At 36.6% G+C, this 13,631-nt stretch overlaps 1 protein-coding gene across 2 annotated transcripts in view; it reads right to left on the reverse strand.

Moving 5' to 3' along the window:
* Positions 1 to 13,631, reverse strand: part of arhgap5 (Rho GTPase activating protein 5) — a 38,780-nt gene that overhangs the window by 8,409 nt on the left and 16,740 nt on the right. For both annotated transcript variants that reach the window (XR_010892534.1, XM_067367785.1), the window contains exon 4: positions 512 to 589. Coding sequence is in view for 1 of the 2 variants with exons in the window: in XM_067367785.1 (XP_067223886.1) it covers positions 512 to 589 (78 nt within the window). In the remaining variant the exon portion in view is untranslated. The remainder of the gene's footprint in view (positions 1 to 511; positions 590 to 13,631) is intronic.

Consider the following 13,631-nt stretch of genomic DNA (forward strand, 5'->3'; position numbering starts at 1 on the left):
ACATAAATACATTCTATTTATATATTAAGCTATTATATAATCTTTTATTAAATATAATCTTTATTAAAGATCTGATAATATTATTTAGTTAATAATAATAATAATAATAATAATAATAATAAATAATGAATTAAAACAAAATCATATATAAATACACACTCATCCATCCATACAGTTTCATACAAATTATATAATTTTTATATAAAATAATTAAAATTATTTCAAATTAAAATAACTCACTCAGCCAAGAAAGCGGAGACTGTTTTCTGATGAATACTACTGTGCATGGTTTGTCTTAAACAGAACCACAATGAATATAAAATGTTGATGAGATATCCACTCAGTGTGAGGTGGCCAAGATAAAACATATAAATTAACCCTTCAAATTGGAGTTTATCAGGGACTTCTATCCAATTTGTGAAATATCTTCTAACGTGTCCTAGCCGCATGCATCAAACACCTGCAAATGAAGCCTAATTTCCCACAGAGCCCAGTTAAAATCAGTACGTACCCTGGTCGAATTGTTTCTGAATGTTGTCTTGATCCGTCTTGTTTCCACTCACTCGATAAAGGCCCTCTGTGGTGAGACCTGCAAATTAAGAGCGAAACTTCATTAAAATCAATCCCGCAAAGGTTATGTGACAAAACTTCAGTGGAACAAAGCAGTTTGTGTTCTAAAAAAACAGCTAAGGCTTAAAGCAACCATTTAAAAGGATGCAAAAATGAATGACATGGGTGTCAGTTCCACAGTTTCTTATTAAATATGGAGTGAATACAAATGAAGAAACACTGGAACAAACAGTAAAGGAAGAAATTACAAGTTAAAGGATAGTTCACCCAAAAATGAAAATTTGCTTAATGCTTACCCCCAGCGCATCCAAGATGTAGGTGACTTTGTTTCTTCAGTAGAACACAAATGATGATTTTTAACTGCAACCATTGCCGTCTGTCAGTCTTATAATGCGAGTGAATGGGAACTCGAACAATAAGAGTCGAAAACACTTCCATACACAAATCCAAATTAAACCCTGCGGCTCATGGCGACACACTGATGTCGAAACGATCGGTTTGTGCGAGAAACGAACAGTATTTATATTATTTTTTACCTCTAAAACACCATTATGTCCAACTGCGTTCAGCACTCGTTTAGTGAGGTCTGATCGCGCTCTGACAATGACAGTGATGTCTCGCGCATATACTTCAATGAGTGTGAGACATCACTGTCATTGTCAGAGCGTGATCAGACCTCACTAAACGAGTGCTGAACGCAGTTATTGATTGTGTTCCCATTCACTCGCATTATAAGACTCACAGACGGCAATGTTTGCAGTTAAAATCATCATTTGTGTTCTACTGAAGAAACAAAGTCACCTACATCTTGCAGATAATCATCAAATTTTCATTTTTGGGTGAACTATCCCTTTAAGGGTCCATATTTTCAACAGAAAATAGTGCTAGAAACAAAATGCATCTTTTCAGCACTTTGTGCTGATCCTATGTAATTTTATTCCAAGGACAAATTATTTATTTTTTAATTGTCGGATGCAAACAATTCATTCTGTATTTTGATTAGAGAATGAAAACAATTCAACATAAGTTTATGGATATTTAACATCCAGATAAATAAATGATTATCATGATTATCTGCTTCTTCATAGCTTGAACCATAGGAAACCTTTTGAATGAACACAATCATAAAAAAACAAATTATAAATGAATTGACAAATCATAAAACAATTAAGATAATTATTTTACACATAATAATTTCCCGAAGTATCAATATAAAATCATTGTGATATCAATATGAGCCCTAGACAATATAGTAGTTTTATTTCAAAACTGAGATTACCCTGCTAGCCCTTACCAGCTTTCGCCTAAAGATTTGAATGTGACTAGTATTTCTGCTGTTGCCGGTCTAAGCACAGATACTTTGGCTTCTGAGTATTTGATACATTCTGAAGTAACAGTATACTATATGGAGGTTCTTGTCAGACACTGGTAAGAATGCGTCTGCCAAAACTGTACATGTTTGTGTCACATCAGTGGAAATGCTGTCATTACAGAGGTGTAAATCTTCCACAGAAGACCAAATATTACTGAGAGCAGGAAAGCTACAGCCTTCCCATTTCACAGAGCAGCTCTTTTCCTACAACCTTTGCTCAAATATTTAAAAATCATGCACTCAACCCAGTAAACTGGGACACTCCAGATGGATGAGTGGACATACTAGCTGATGTCACCAAAAGTAGGGCAGAAATGCAGATAATGCAGCAGAATTCAACCCACACTTCCCAGTTCCCTGCCCGATAAGGCTGCAAGTATCTCTTTATTTTCATTATGTCTAATCTACTGTAGCTCGTTTATCAATCTAAAGATAGCTCTGTGAAGCCATGACCTTGTGCAGCTCCGCAGTGCTCTGGTGCACTGATGCAAAACACAGGGCCCCCACAGTCACTCTCAAAGCCTTGTGGGCTGCTAACTGCTACAAGTCAAAACCGCTGTGCATTCTTGAGATGCTCCCACATGTCAGAGCCGGTTCCTCCTCCAGAGCGGTGGGAGGCTACACAGAAGCGCCTGCATCTTAACTCACCACGTGTTGCTACGGAAAGGGCAGGTGTAGTGACGAATGTGGGCTATTTTACTGCCTTGGGTGAGTCACCCGTTTTCCTCAAACAGGTCAAAAAAAAAAAAAAAAAAAAATTACTTTAGAAAATCTTGAGACACTAGCCTTTTATGAATTCTCTACTGGACATGTTTGATGGAGTTCAGAGCTGAGCGATCTAGTTAAGTTTTCCTGTGCTTTTGTACAGTTATGGTTACAAACTCTCTCTGCCTCCCTACATTTTTGGGTGTGATTCATTGGCTAAAAAAGAGAAACGTACTTAAAAAATGTTTCCACAAACAAATTTCAATGCTGTAAAACAGGACATGAGGACGTGAAAGTTAAGTGATGAAGCAAATAAATCTTTGAACTTAATGCTTTGCACTTATTCATTTGAGTGAACATCTCTAAAGAAGTGATTGAAATGAATGTTTTGACGCTCTCATACTTGCAAATGAGTTACGTTAGGAGCTAGAGTAAAACTTAATGAGCAAATAAAAATTTTAATTCCAACAAAATATTATCAAATACAGTCAAACCCAAATTTATTCAGACACCTTGAACATTTCATTAAAACAGTTTATACACTATAGTTAAAAAATGGTAATAAAATGTGACAAGATCTCAGAGTTAAACTGTCAGAAAAAATATTATCATCTTAATTATGTCAGATAACATTTAAGCTAAACATGGTCAGGTCAAAGTGTCTGAATAATTTTTGGTTCCAAATTTATTATCAATTTTACTGGTAGTCCACTGTATGAAGAATGTTTGGGTATAATACGTCACAGTTTACTTTATTTTGCTATCCTGACTTACATAAATGAACTATAGTGTCCTGCACCCACTAGTAAAAATATATCAAAAATATCAAAAATGAATAATTTTTGGTTTGACTGTATATTCTCCTGAGAAAGAGTCGAAAGAGCTTGTGCAAAAAGTATGTAGTTTTACACACACACAAATGTGTGATTTAAATAACACTCAAGTGAATAAACCTAAAAAACAAAGGAATCTAGATAAATTAGCCAAATTCATTTATTGCTTAAATCAACCATTTTGACCCATCCGTGGTTGCTTGTTGTTTTGTGTTGTCATTGGCGAGCATTTGATGACTCATGGAGATTAAGTGATGGTTTGGTGAGGTTACCATGCAACGGCGTGGGTTTGGATCCAACCCTTTTTGTCAGGCCTGTCACATGTGAGAGCGTGAGCTCTGGCCTGGTGGTGTTATGCCCAATCTGACACTGTGAACAGAGTTTGAGTTCACTTACAAGTGCAGGAACACATCGATACTGTACCATATCAAAGTCAATGCCTTGAAGGAGTTCACACATACCGAACTGTCAGCCTGCTTGGGAATGTGTCAGCTTACCATTTCATATAGTATTTACAACAGACAGGAAATACAGACTTTCCCACTTCTTTGAGCTTTAGCCACTCTAAAGTGGTGCAAACATTAGAGATGCAATTCTGGATGCACTTGGCCGAAAAACTAAATGGAAATTACTTTTTTCTAATAACCACACTTTTATCTAAAGTAAGTAACACACCAAAATCAGACTTGAACACAACAATAATCACAGCGACCAACAGCTGCTAGCCATAAAAGTAAAATCAGTCAGCATACAGATCCTGTGTAGCGTGTCAGTAATTTCAGACGTGATGATCTTATTTAGTCAAATGCTGCAAGGAAGGTCAATGTCAAAAGTGTGGTGAAAACAGTAACAGGAAGTGGTACTAAGGGAAGTGATCTTAACTTGGATGCACGTCTATTGTCCCCTCTAAGCCCATCCCATCCACCGCTGGACTTTATCTGCACATCCTCATCAGCAGATTACCATCACGCTCAACCTCAGTGGCAACAAAAGGCCACCGTGATACAGGAAATCACACGCATTACCGTAGCAGGAAATGTCAAAATAGAGCCTATATGCAAAAACAGACCATAAATCAAATCAGGCACTCATATAAAACCCAGAAAATCACAATACAACAGATTCATCAGTCTAGCTTTAGTAGTTGTCCTTCAAGAGGTGTGATTTCAAATCTGGCTTGAAATGATGCGAGACGACAAACACAAAAGGTCAGCATGGTAATGAAACCTGCCATTTTGAGCATTAATGTTTTATCACCTGATGAAGTGTTTACACAGCAGGAAGAAGACAATATCACAAAAAAGTGCACTGCACACAGAATCAGATGCATGTCAGATGCTTCATTAGGAAAACTAAAATGTCAGGTTGTTCATGAGTATTTGTTTTCAACAATGAGCCATTGAGCCTTCATAACAGCAGCAGAGCTAAATCATTCATTTTCAATGAGAGTTGGTGATTTACAGTGACATGTAAACATGTTCAGAGACTCAATGTTGAGATAACTTTTTAACTATATGCAAATGAGCATCATTGCAATGCAACGACTACCACTAAAGCACAACAGTGACTGTTGCGAAAGGTTTTTATGGAAGTAATTTCCTGAACCAAAACCAACAAATCACATTACGTGATTGATTCAAAAAGTTTTAAATCAGACTGTGTACATAACATCTAGACATGATGTAATTAGAATAAATGTCATTATTTTAATAATAAAATATATTTGTATATTTAAGTTTATTGCAAAATAGTGAAATATATACAATACAGATTAAAAGATTGGGTATTTTTTATTTTATCTGAAAGTTTTTGAAGTCTCTTTTGCTCACCAAGACTGCATTTATTTGATCAAACATGCAGTAAAAACAGTCATACTGCAAAATATTACTACAATTTAAAATGCTGTTTTCTATTTTAATATATTTTAAAATGTAATTTATTCCTGTGTTGGCAAAGCCAAAAGAATAGCATTCATTCTTTACTGTCACTTTTCATCAATTTGCATTCTTGCTGAATAAAAGTATTTACTTAAACTTTTAGTCGAAGTTATCTGAGATTGCTGGAGACTTCAGTTACATCATTCCCAATCCTTAATACTGAGTTTTTTTGCCACGATTTTCATTTCTATGGCAACAGCAACTTTTCTCATTGGTGGATTCGAGCTGCTGTTTGTGTCAGGATTGTGGGTAGTGTAGTTTTTTTAATACTATACAACGTAGTAGTAAGTGAAGTTAAAAATTGTAGTTTCCCTAAGCATATCCTATGATTTAACAACCCGTTTTATTTAACAAAATAAACCTATATTATTGCTACAGATCTATTTTGCCATGGAGAATGTGAATGGGATATTTGCTTTCAGAACTCGAACGTTTCGCTCTATAGAAGTGAAGCCCATATCATCCATCTGTTGTGAGATACTGTAGATGAGAAGTTAATGTTGCTGTGAATGAATAACATTCATTTTCAGAAGCAAAGAAACAGATTTCTTGTCAAAACACAATGATATCTTGTTTTTACAGGTAATACATCTTAGTTTGCTATTACAGCGAGCAACAGTAGAGTGACCTGGCGACCTCCAGTGATAAAATCGCTGTCAACATGAATGCTTTAGGCTGGACTCTAGAGGATAATGGCAAATGTCATGCATTGTATTCCCATGATACCACAATGTCTTGAAGGGGTCGTACAAAATAAAAGGGCAAAGCCCGGGGTTACAGCTTCTGTAAATGCTACAGCGCATGTCAGTGCAAAATCAATGTTCTTGCTTCAGAGCTGGGACAAACGTCACACCGGGACTGCAACCTTTTCACTATAATACTGTCATCAAATCCTTTCTGAAAAGGGCGTGCCTGTACAGGAACACACCAGGGATGGGCCGCAATCAAAAGATTCATTCGCCCACAGAGGCCTGTGTAAACCCAACAAAGAGTATTCCCGGTATGATGCTTTGATCCATTTTATATGCTACACCTTTTCATGGGGATTTTATCTTATGTATCTTATCTTATTATTCTGAAATGTTTCAGGAGCTTAAAAGGAATCTATTGTAAAATCAAATGTTTGATGTGTCTTCCTTCCAGGTACCCAGATTGCACCTGTTCTGCGGCACCCAGACTAGCACAGCTTGTGTGAAAAATTATTTTACATAAATACAGAATTTTAAATCTGTGTTGAAACATTACCTCTGTTGCAAAATCTGTTTAAAAGGTTGGCTGCATAATTATTCCTTCTGGCTAAAATTTGAGGCAGCTCTGCACGTATCCTTCTTGGATTCCTAACCCAGAATGCACTGAGACAAGAAGATCAGTAGAAAAGAATAATGAATAAAAATAAATAAATAAAAATATCACCATAGCAGACGAGAGAAATGTTGATTATAAATATATTCAATACCACAAAGTGTCAATAAAAATATATATTAATAGAATAAATACATTTATCATATAATATATATATAATGTTCCATGCAAATTAGGATGCTAAATTAGTAGCCTAAGTAGGCAGTAGGGAGCAAGGTGGCTCTCTACGTTTTGGAACAGAGCTAGTGTGTTGGCAGGAAATGAGAGTGATTTCTAATGCATCTTTCCAGTATGAGCAAGTACCCAAAACCATTCAAATGAAGGGAAATGATTACATGGAAGATCTTGTGCAGCTGGTGCTGATGCTAAACCATTATACACCATCGCTTGATACCATCTGCTTAATTATTCTGCCATAACGCCTACCCCTATGGTGGAGTTTAAGACCAAATATCAGGGTCCACAAATAGACATGGAGGGAAAGTGCTTTTCTAAACCAACCTCCATCCGTCAGTGCAGCAGCCTGGTGAAGAAATGCTCCATGAGATACAGTATGATTGTGTTAGCAGGGGGTAAACGTGAGTTTCAAAGCTATTGCCTCAGCATTCCACTAACACACGATAATAAATCAGCAGAGGGGAAGCGTCGACTCACATGCTCATTCCACAGGAAATCGGTTTAAAAATATACCAACCCTTATTAACCTTATTCCTCACAGGGTTTCAATATACTTAACAAGGTTTAGGAAATAAACTCAGGTCAGGGTTGATTCTGCAATGTGAGACGTGAAGCCTCAAATGCCAACATTAGTGTCACTTAGTCACTCCGCAAACAAAAGCTGCTTTGGAAATCGAACCTTGCAGAATGTAGAGAGGGGCAGAATCTGAGTCAAGTCATCAATTTTCACACTACTGTGATAATAATTGCCCTTCTCTGCAGCTCTTGGCGACTATAAATCAAAGCAGCAGATGTGAAGGAAAATATCAAAGCATATCAGCTCTCCTTTTATTGATTTTCAAATCCATACAAGAAAAAAAACATGTTGACAATGCCCCTTTATTAAATGGAGAGTTCACCCAAAAGTGAATATTCTGGCAATGAATATTCACATATGAATCTCACCCTAATGTTGTTCCAAACCTTTATGACTTTATTCATACCAGTGAACACAAGATTTAAAGGACAAGCTGGCTGCTATTTTCCTTTCAACTGTAAAGAATGGAAAGTGGAGTGCTCAAGCTTCAAAAAGGAAACAACTGCACCATAAAAGTATAAGTAGTTCATATCCTATGTACTATATACATACAGTGGCATGAAAAAGTATGTGAACCCCTTGCAGAATCTGTGAAAATGAGAATTATGTTAATAAAATAAGAGGGATAATAAAAAATGCATGTTATTTTTTGTTTAGTACTGTCCTGAGTAAGATATTTTACATAAAAGATGTTTGCATTTAGTTCACAAGACAAAACAATAGCTGAATTTATTAAAATAACCCCATTCATAAGTATGTGAACCATTGATTCTCATACTGTGTGTGGTTACCTGATGATCTACAACTGTTTTTTGTTTTGTGATGGTTGTTCATGAGTCTCTTGTTTGTCCTGAGCAGTTAAACTGAGCTCTGTTCTTCAGAAAAATCCTCTAGCTCCTGCAGATTCATCCGTTTTCAAGCATTTTTGCATATTTGAACCCTTTCCAGCAGTGACTGTAGGATTTTGAGATTCATCTTTTCACACCAAGGACAATTGAGGGACTCAAACACAACTATTAAAAAAGGTTCAAACATTCACTGATGCTCCAGAAGGAAACACGACGCATTAAGAGCCAGGGGGTGAAAACATTTGAATTCAAATATCAAGGTAAAATGTACTTAAAAACAATGATATTTAGACAAAAGGTTTAAAAGAAAAATTGTGACATCTTTATCCTGTTCAAAAGTTTTCACACCCCGACTCAATGCATCGTGTTTCCTTCTGGAGCATCAGTGAATGCTTGAACCTTTTTTAATAGTTGTGTTTGAGTCCCTCAGTTGTCCTCAGTATGAAAACACAGATCTCAAAATCATACAGTCACTGCTGGAAAGGGTTCAAATATGCAAAAATGCTTGAAAACTGATCAATCTGCAGGAGCTGGAGGATTTTTCTGAAGAACAGAGCTCAGTTTAACTGCTCAGGACAAACAAAAGACTCATGAACGACCATCACAAAACAAAAAAACAGTTGTAGATCATCAGGTAACCACACACAGTATTGAGAATCAATGGTTCACATACTTATGAATGGGGTTATTTTAATAAATTCAGCTATTGTTTTGTCTTGTGAACTAAATGCAAACATCTTTTATGTAAAATATCTTACTCAGGACAGTACTAAACAAAAATATGCATTTTTTTATTATCCCTCTTATTTTATTAAAATAATTCTCATTTTCACAGATTCTGCAAGGGGTTCACATACTTTTTCATGCCACTGTAGTCCATATCCTATGTACTATATACATATATATTTCTTATGAAAGCCACATGGTAGCTTTGTGCGATCGGACTGAAGTTATTCGCTATTCTGCGAAAGAATCGGCAGAAAATGCAAAACAGCAAAGGGAAAAGATGTCAAAAGAAATCCCTATAAGCTCAGCTACTTTAAGGTCAAGCAGTGGCATGTAAGGTCCTAAGCCTATGCTTTTTACATAAACGCTTAGATGTCTAGATTCCGGAGTCAAACAACTGTCTGAAAGTGGTTAAAAATTAAGCCCTGACATATTTAGTCATGCTGAGTTGACAGCTGCATGAGTGGCGTTAGTGCTTTTAAAATAAAAAACGAGTCCAATCTAAGTTGTGAGCGCAGCAAGTTGGCTGTTATCAAAGAGGGGTGGGTTTGCGTGTGTTTAGCCCCATGAGAAATTCATGGCAGTCGAGAGGATTTAGCAGAGCCGAGCGGCCTTATCTGCTGCTTGCAGCTAAACGGCATCCCCTCGCACAGTCCTAAGAACTATGTGGCATTGATTTAATGTAGAATATCTGCTCGCGGTGAACAGGCAAGCGGCACAGGTGCGCAGCGGGCTGATTGACATAAATTCTGATATGATGAAAATAAGTAAGCTGTTTGTGGAACAAATGCAAGAGGCCACCAAAAACAAAACCATCAAAAAAAAAAAAGCAAACAACAAAAAGCACATGTTCAATTATTCAGTGTGAATTATCATCAAGGGCTCATTGTGAGGCCACTGCAGTGAGTCTGTACTTAAAGCAGTAAAGCATGTGTAATGTGTCGGTGGATGAGATGTGGTCAGCTCGACCATGGACTGACCCAGGACATCTGCCCTTCAGCAAACAGTAACGGCATCATTCGCTCCAGCTCATCTCTAATTCATCATGAACAGATGGGATATGCTTAAAAATAGTCATTTTTTAATCTGCAAACTACTGCAATTGCGTAATCAGAGGCAGATACCATGTCTGTTTGGGAGTAGGTGTATTTAACGAAAACCAAAGTGATGGTAACATTACAGCTACATTCTTACTCCACAGCAAAATCTTAACCAGAAACAATGCTTTTCTACGCATGTGTTTAGTTAACATTTGACAAAAATAGACTACTACACTGCGTTACTGCTTACAATCTTTTAAAACCAGTGTGTATAACAGGACACATTATGCAACTATAAACCTTTCAAACAGTAGTATGGTATAAGAGTCACATGTTCTCTATGTTACAGGTTTAATTCAATAAGCGTCAAATTATTTTGCATATCTGATCTAATTTTGTATAAAAACGTAAAAAAAGTTGCACAACTAATCAAATTTCTAATCATCATTACGATTACAGATGCAACAATTTCGTAATCATTCAAAGGCGCGATTACAAAAAAAATGTATCCACTTACATTATTCTGCGTACTTAAGAGGTGTGTTTAGAGCATTTTACGTTGTGAGAGGTGAATAACTTCAGAGAGTAAAAGGTCCAACTCAGCACAAAAAGAGCTACCAGTGACGTTAAGTGTATGCCGATTGGTCGATCCACACACGAAACACCGGCACCCACCATTTTTAAAAAGCCGTGTATACAGCTTAAATATTAACTCCACGAACATGGAAAACAGTGATAGATGTACCTCTCAACCTTACACTAAGCAGAAAATCCAGCGTGACTTTGAGCGGACCAAGCGAAACATGATTTAGTATTTCTGCTCAGCTAGCGATTTTTCATTTCTACTTATTTTGTATAACAGTTCTGTCTAATAACGTATTAGACAGGACTGTTAAAAAGATCGTAAATGAATGAAGATGGAGAATGGATCTATTCTCAGTGCAGTCAAAATAAAAGTCACAACAACAAGCGCAGTTTACGTCACTTCAGAGTAGTGTTAATTTCGTCACCTATTTTTTAATTTAGTCTTATGCCAAATGTCCTTGTTAGTTTTAGTCATATTTAGTCATTCACATCTCTTTTTTTGTTAGTCAAGTTTTAGTCGACTAAAAGTCTTTTAATTTTAGTAAAAAATTGTCTTAAATTAAATTAAAAATAACACATTATTACTGAGATTATTACTGATAAACATTTCAGTAAAAAAAAGTGTTTCACATATCTCAAACATTGGTTAAATGTCATAATTACCTGACAATTTTTTTTTTTTTTTTTTTTTTTTTTTTCAACAATAATGCATGTTAATTTAGTCTTAGTCAGCGTTTTTGGACAGTGGTGCAGTCTTGTCATCATGAAAAAAAAGGTTGTTGACGAACATATTTCGTCTCGTCTGACGAAATTAACAGTACTTCAGAGTTCCTATTGGTGGTGCGAATGCAACTAGGAAAATGGCTAAAGGTGAATATTAGTTCTCGGGGAACCACCCTGGTGGCTAGTTCCTATAACTAAGTTCCTAGAACAACCCGGTGTGAAAGCCCCTATTATTATTATTATTATTATTATTAATTATTATTATTGTTTTATAAATAATAATATTTATAAAACAAATTTTCAGGAAGTGTTTTCAGCTTGTTTTTTATTTGTATATAAAAATATGGCATGCAGTTGCTTAAAAGAAATGGTATAAAGCTATTTGAAACATCATTTAATGCAACTTGTGATAATCATAATTAATAACTAATCGCAATTACAATTTCAAGGGAATAATCGAGGGAATAATTTTTGTCATGGGTAACATGGGTATTCAATGCATACAGAAAATTCTCAAACTGTGCATAAAGTATCAACTGCAAAAATAAAAATGCTATTGTGAACATAATTCTTCTTTTGGCAGTTGCCAATTAGATATTACAAATCAGCAGCATTTCTTATGTGAACATGGACAGCAGCCCCAAACAACCATCATCGGGCATGAGCACATTGAAAGCTTAAAAAAGTTAGCAAAGTTCTGCTCGTCAAATCTTCAAGTACATAAGCTTCATTCTTGCTTTCTCACAAGCTCCCAGAGCTTATGGCATCATCGCCCTCCCCTTCATTACATTTTCTAAGCCACATCCTGAGTCTAGATGCACTGGCTGATGTGTGGCGACAGCCTGTCAAAGCCAAGTGCTTCTGACATCCTCTCCCCTCGAGCATGACAAGCAGTAGCAGGCCAAGGGGAATAACAGGACTTTGCGTTGTCGGACACTTATTGCTAAGCATTCGCCAGAGACCTTAATGTGTCAAAGGAGGCAAAAGCCAGAGTCATCAAAACTTTCTGCAACCCTCCAGCAAGGTGCATGTCTAGAGTGGGCAAAGCAACAGTCATCAGGAGGGGAACACCACTTCCAGAGCAGCCTAGCAGATTAAATGTGTCCTTAATATGCTTAATTTAGCTGTATCATATAAAGGGAAGTGTGGGAAGTGGAGGCACATAAATTAGGACTCACCCTGTTTACACTAATCTAGTCTCTGCCTGTAAAAGGTAAAACACATTCAGTAACTAGCTATGTTTACATACAGCCAAATAAACCAATGGTAATATGACTGATAGATCAATTGGCATGGAAAGCCAACATGAAAACTTCAATCAGAAAAAAAGAAAAAAAAAAATTATATATATATATATATTTTGATCAAAGTGGCGGAGTAGTTTTGCAGCATTTCCGGCGTAGATCTCAGCACTTACATAAAAACATTAGGTTCAGGGTATATATATAACCATTACATTCGAAGTCTGATAAATTCATTCGGACTGATAATAAACTGAGCATGTAAACGCAGAGCAAAGTGTTAAGTCAAGGTACTTATTTACAAGCCACACCAACAATTACAAGCCACACCTTTACATACGCATTAGGATAATCTGTAGATTTTCCTAAACCAGGGGTCTCCAACCCTGCGACCATCCTGCAGACAGAGGTTGTGTCTGAAATCGCCCCCTATAACCTTAAATAGGGCACTATTTGAGGGGACAGCCATTTGTAGTGGTGTCCGAAACCATAGTGGACATTATCGAGTGCACTCATTCAATCCCACAATGCACCGCAATAACAAGCGTACAACTGATGTACACTCAACGGCTAGAGAATACCCATAATGCACTGTGAGGGTCAAGCAGATGAACGCCGAGTCAACACAGAGCCTTGCATCTTCACTAAACTATCAGTTGTATGTGTTTTAAGGTTTGCCAGTTTAGAAATTAAAGCGATTTTAGACGATCGGATGTGTGTTATATCGAGCTACTGTGATCGCGCTGCTGCATTGTGACACGAACGCTCATACAAACAGTAGCTGCACAAAACGTGAAGATCGCGCATGCTGAGAGGAGCAGAAACTAGTTGTCAGTGCTGTACTGTGATTTATAGCTAAAGTAGCTTAGAAACTCAAAAGTTATTATAGCATATACTTTTCTACTTTTGAAGTAACTATTTACAACCCACATCTT

Source organism: Chanodichthys erythropterus, chromosome 18 (assembly GCF_024489055.1).
Source record: "Chanodichthys erythropterus isolate Z2021 chromosome 18, ASM2448905v1, whole genome shotgun sequence".
NCBI classification, from domain to species: domain Eukaryota; kingdom Metazoa; phylum Chordata; class Actinopteri; order Cypriniformes; family Xenocyprididae; genus Chanodichthys; species Chanodichthys erythropterus.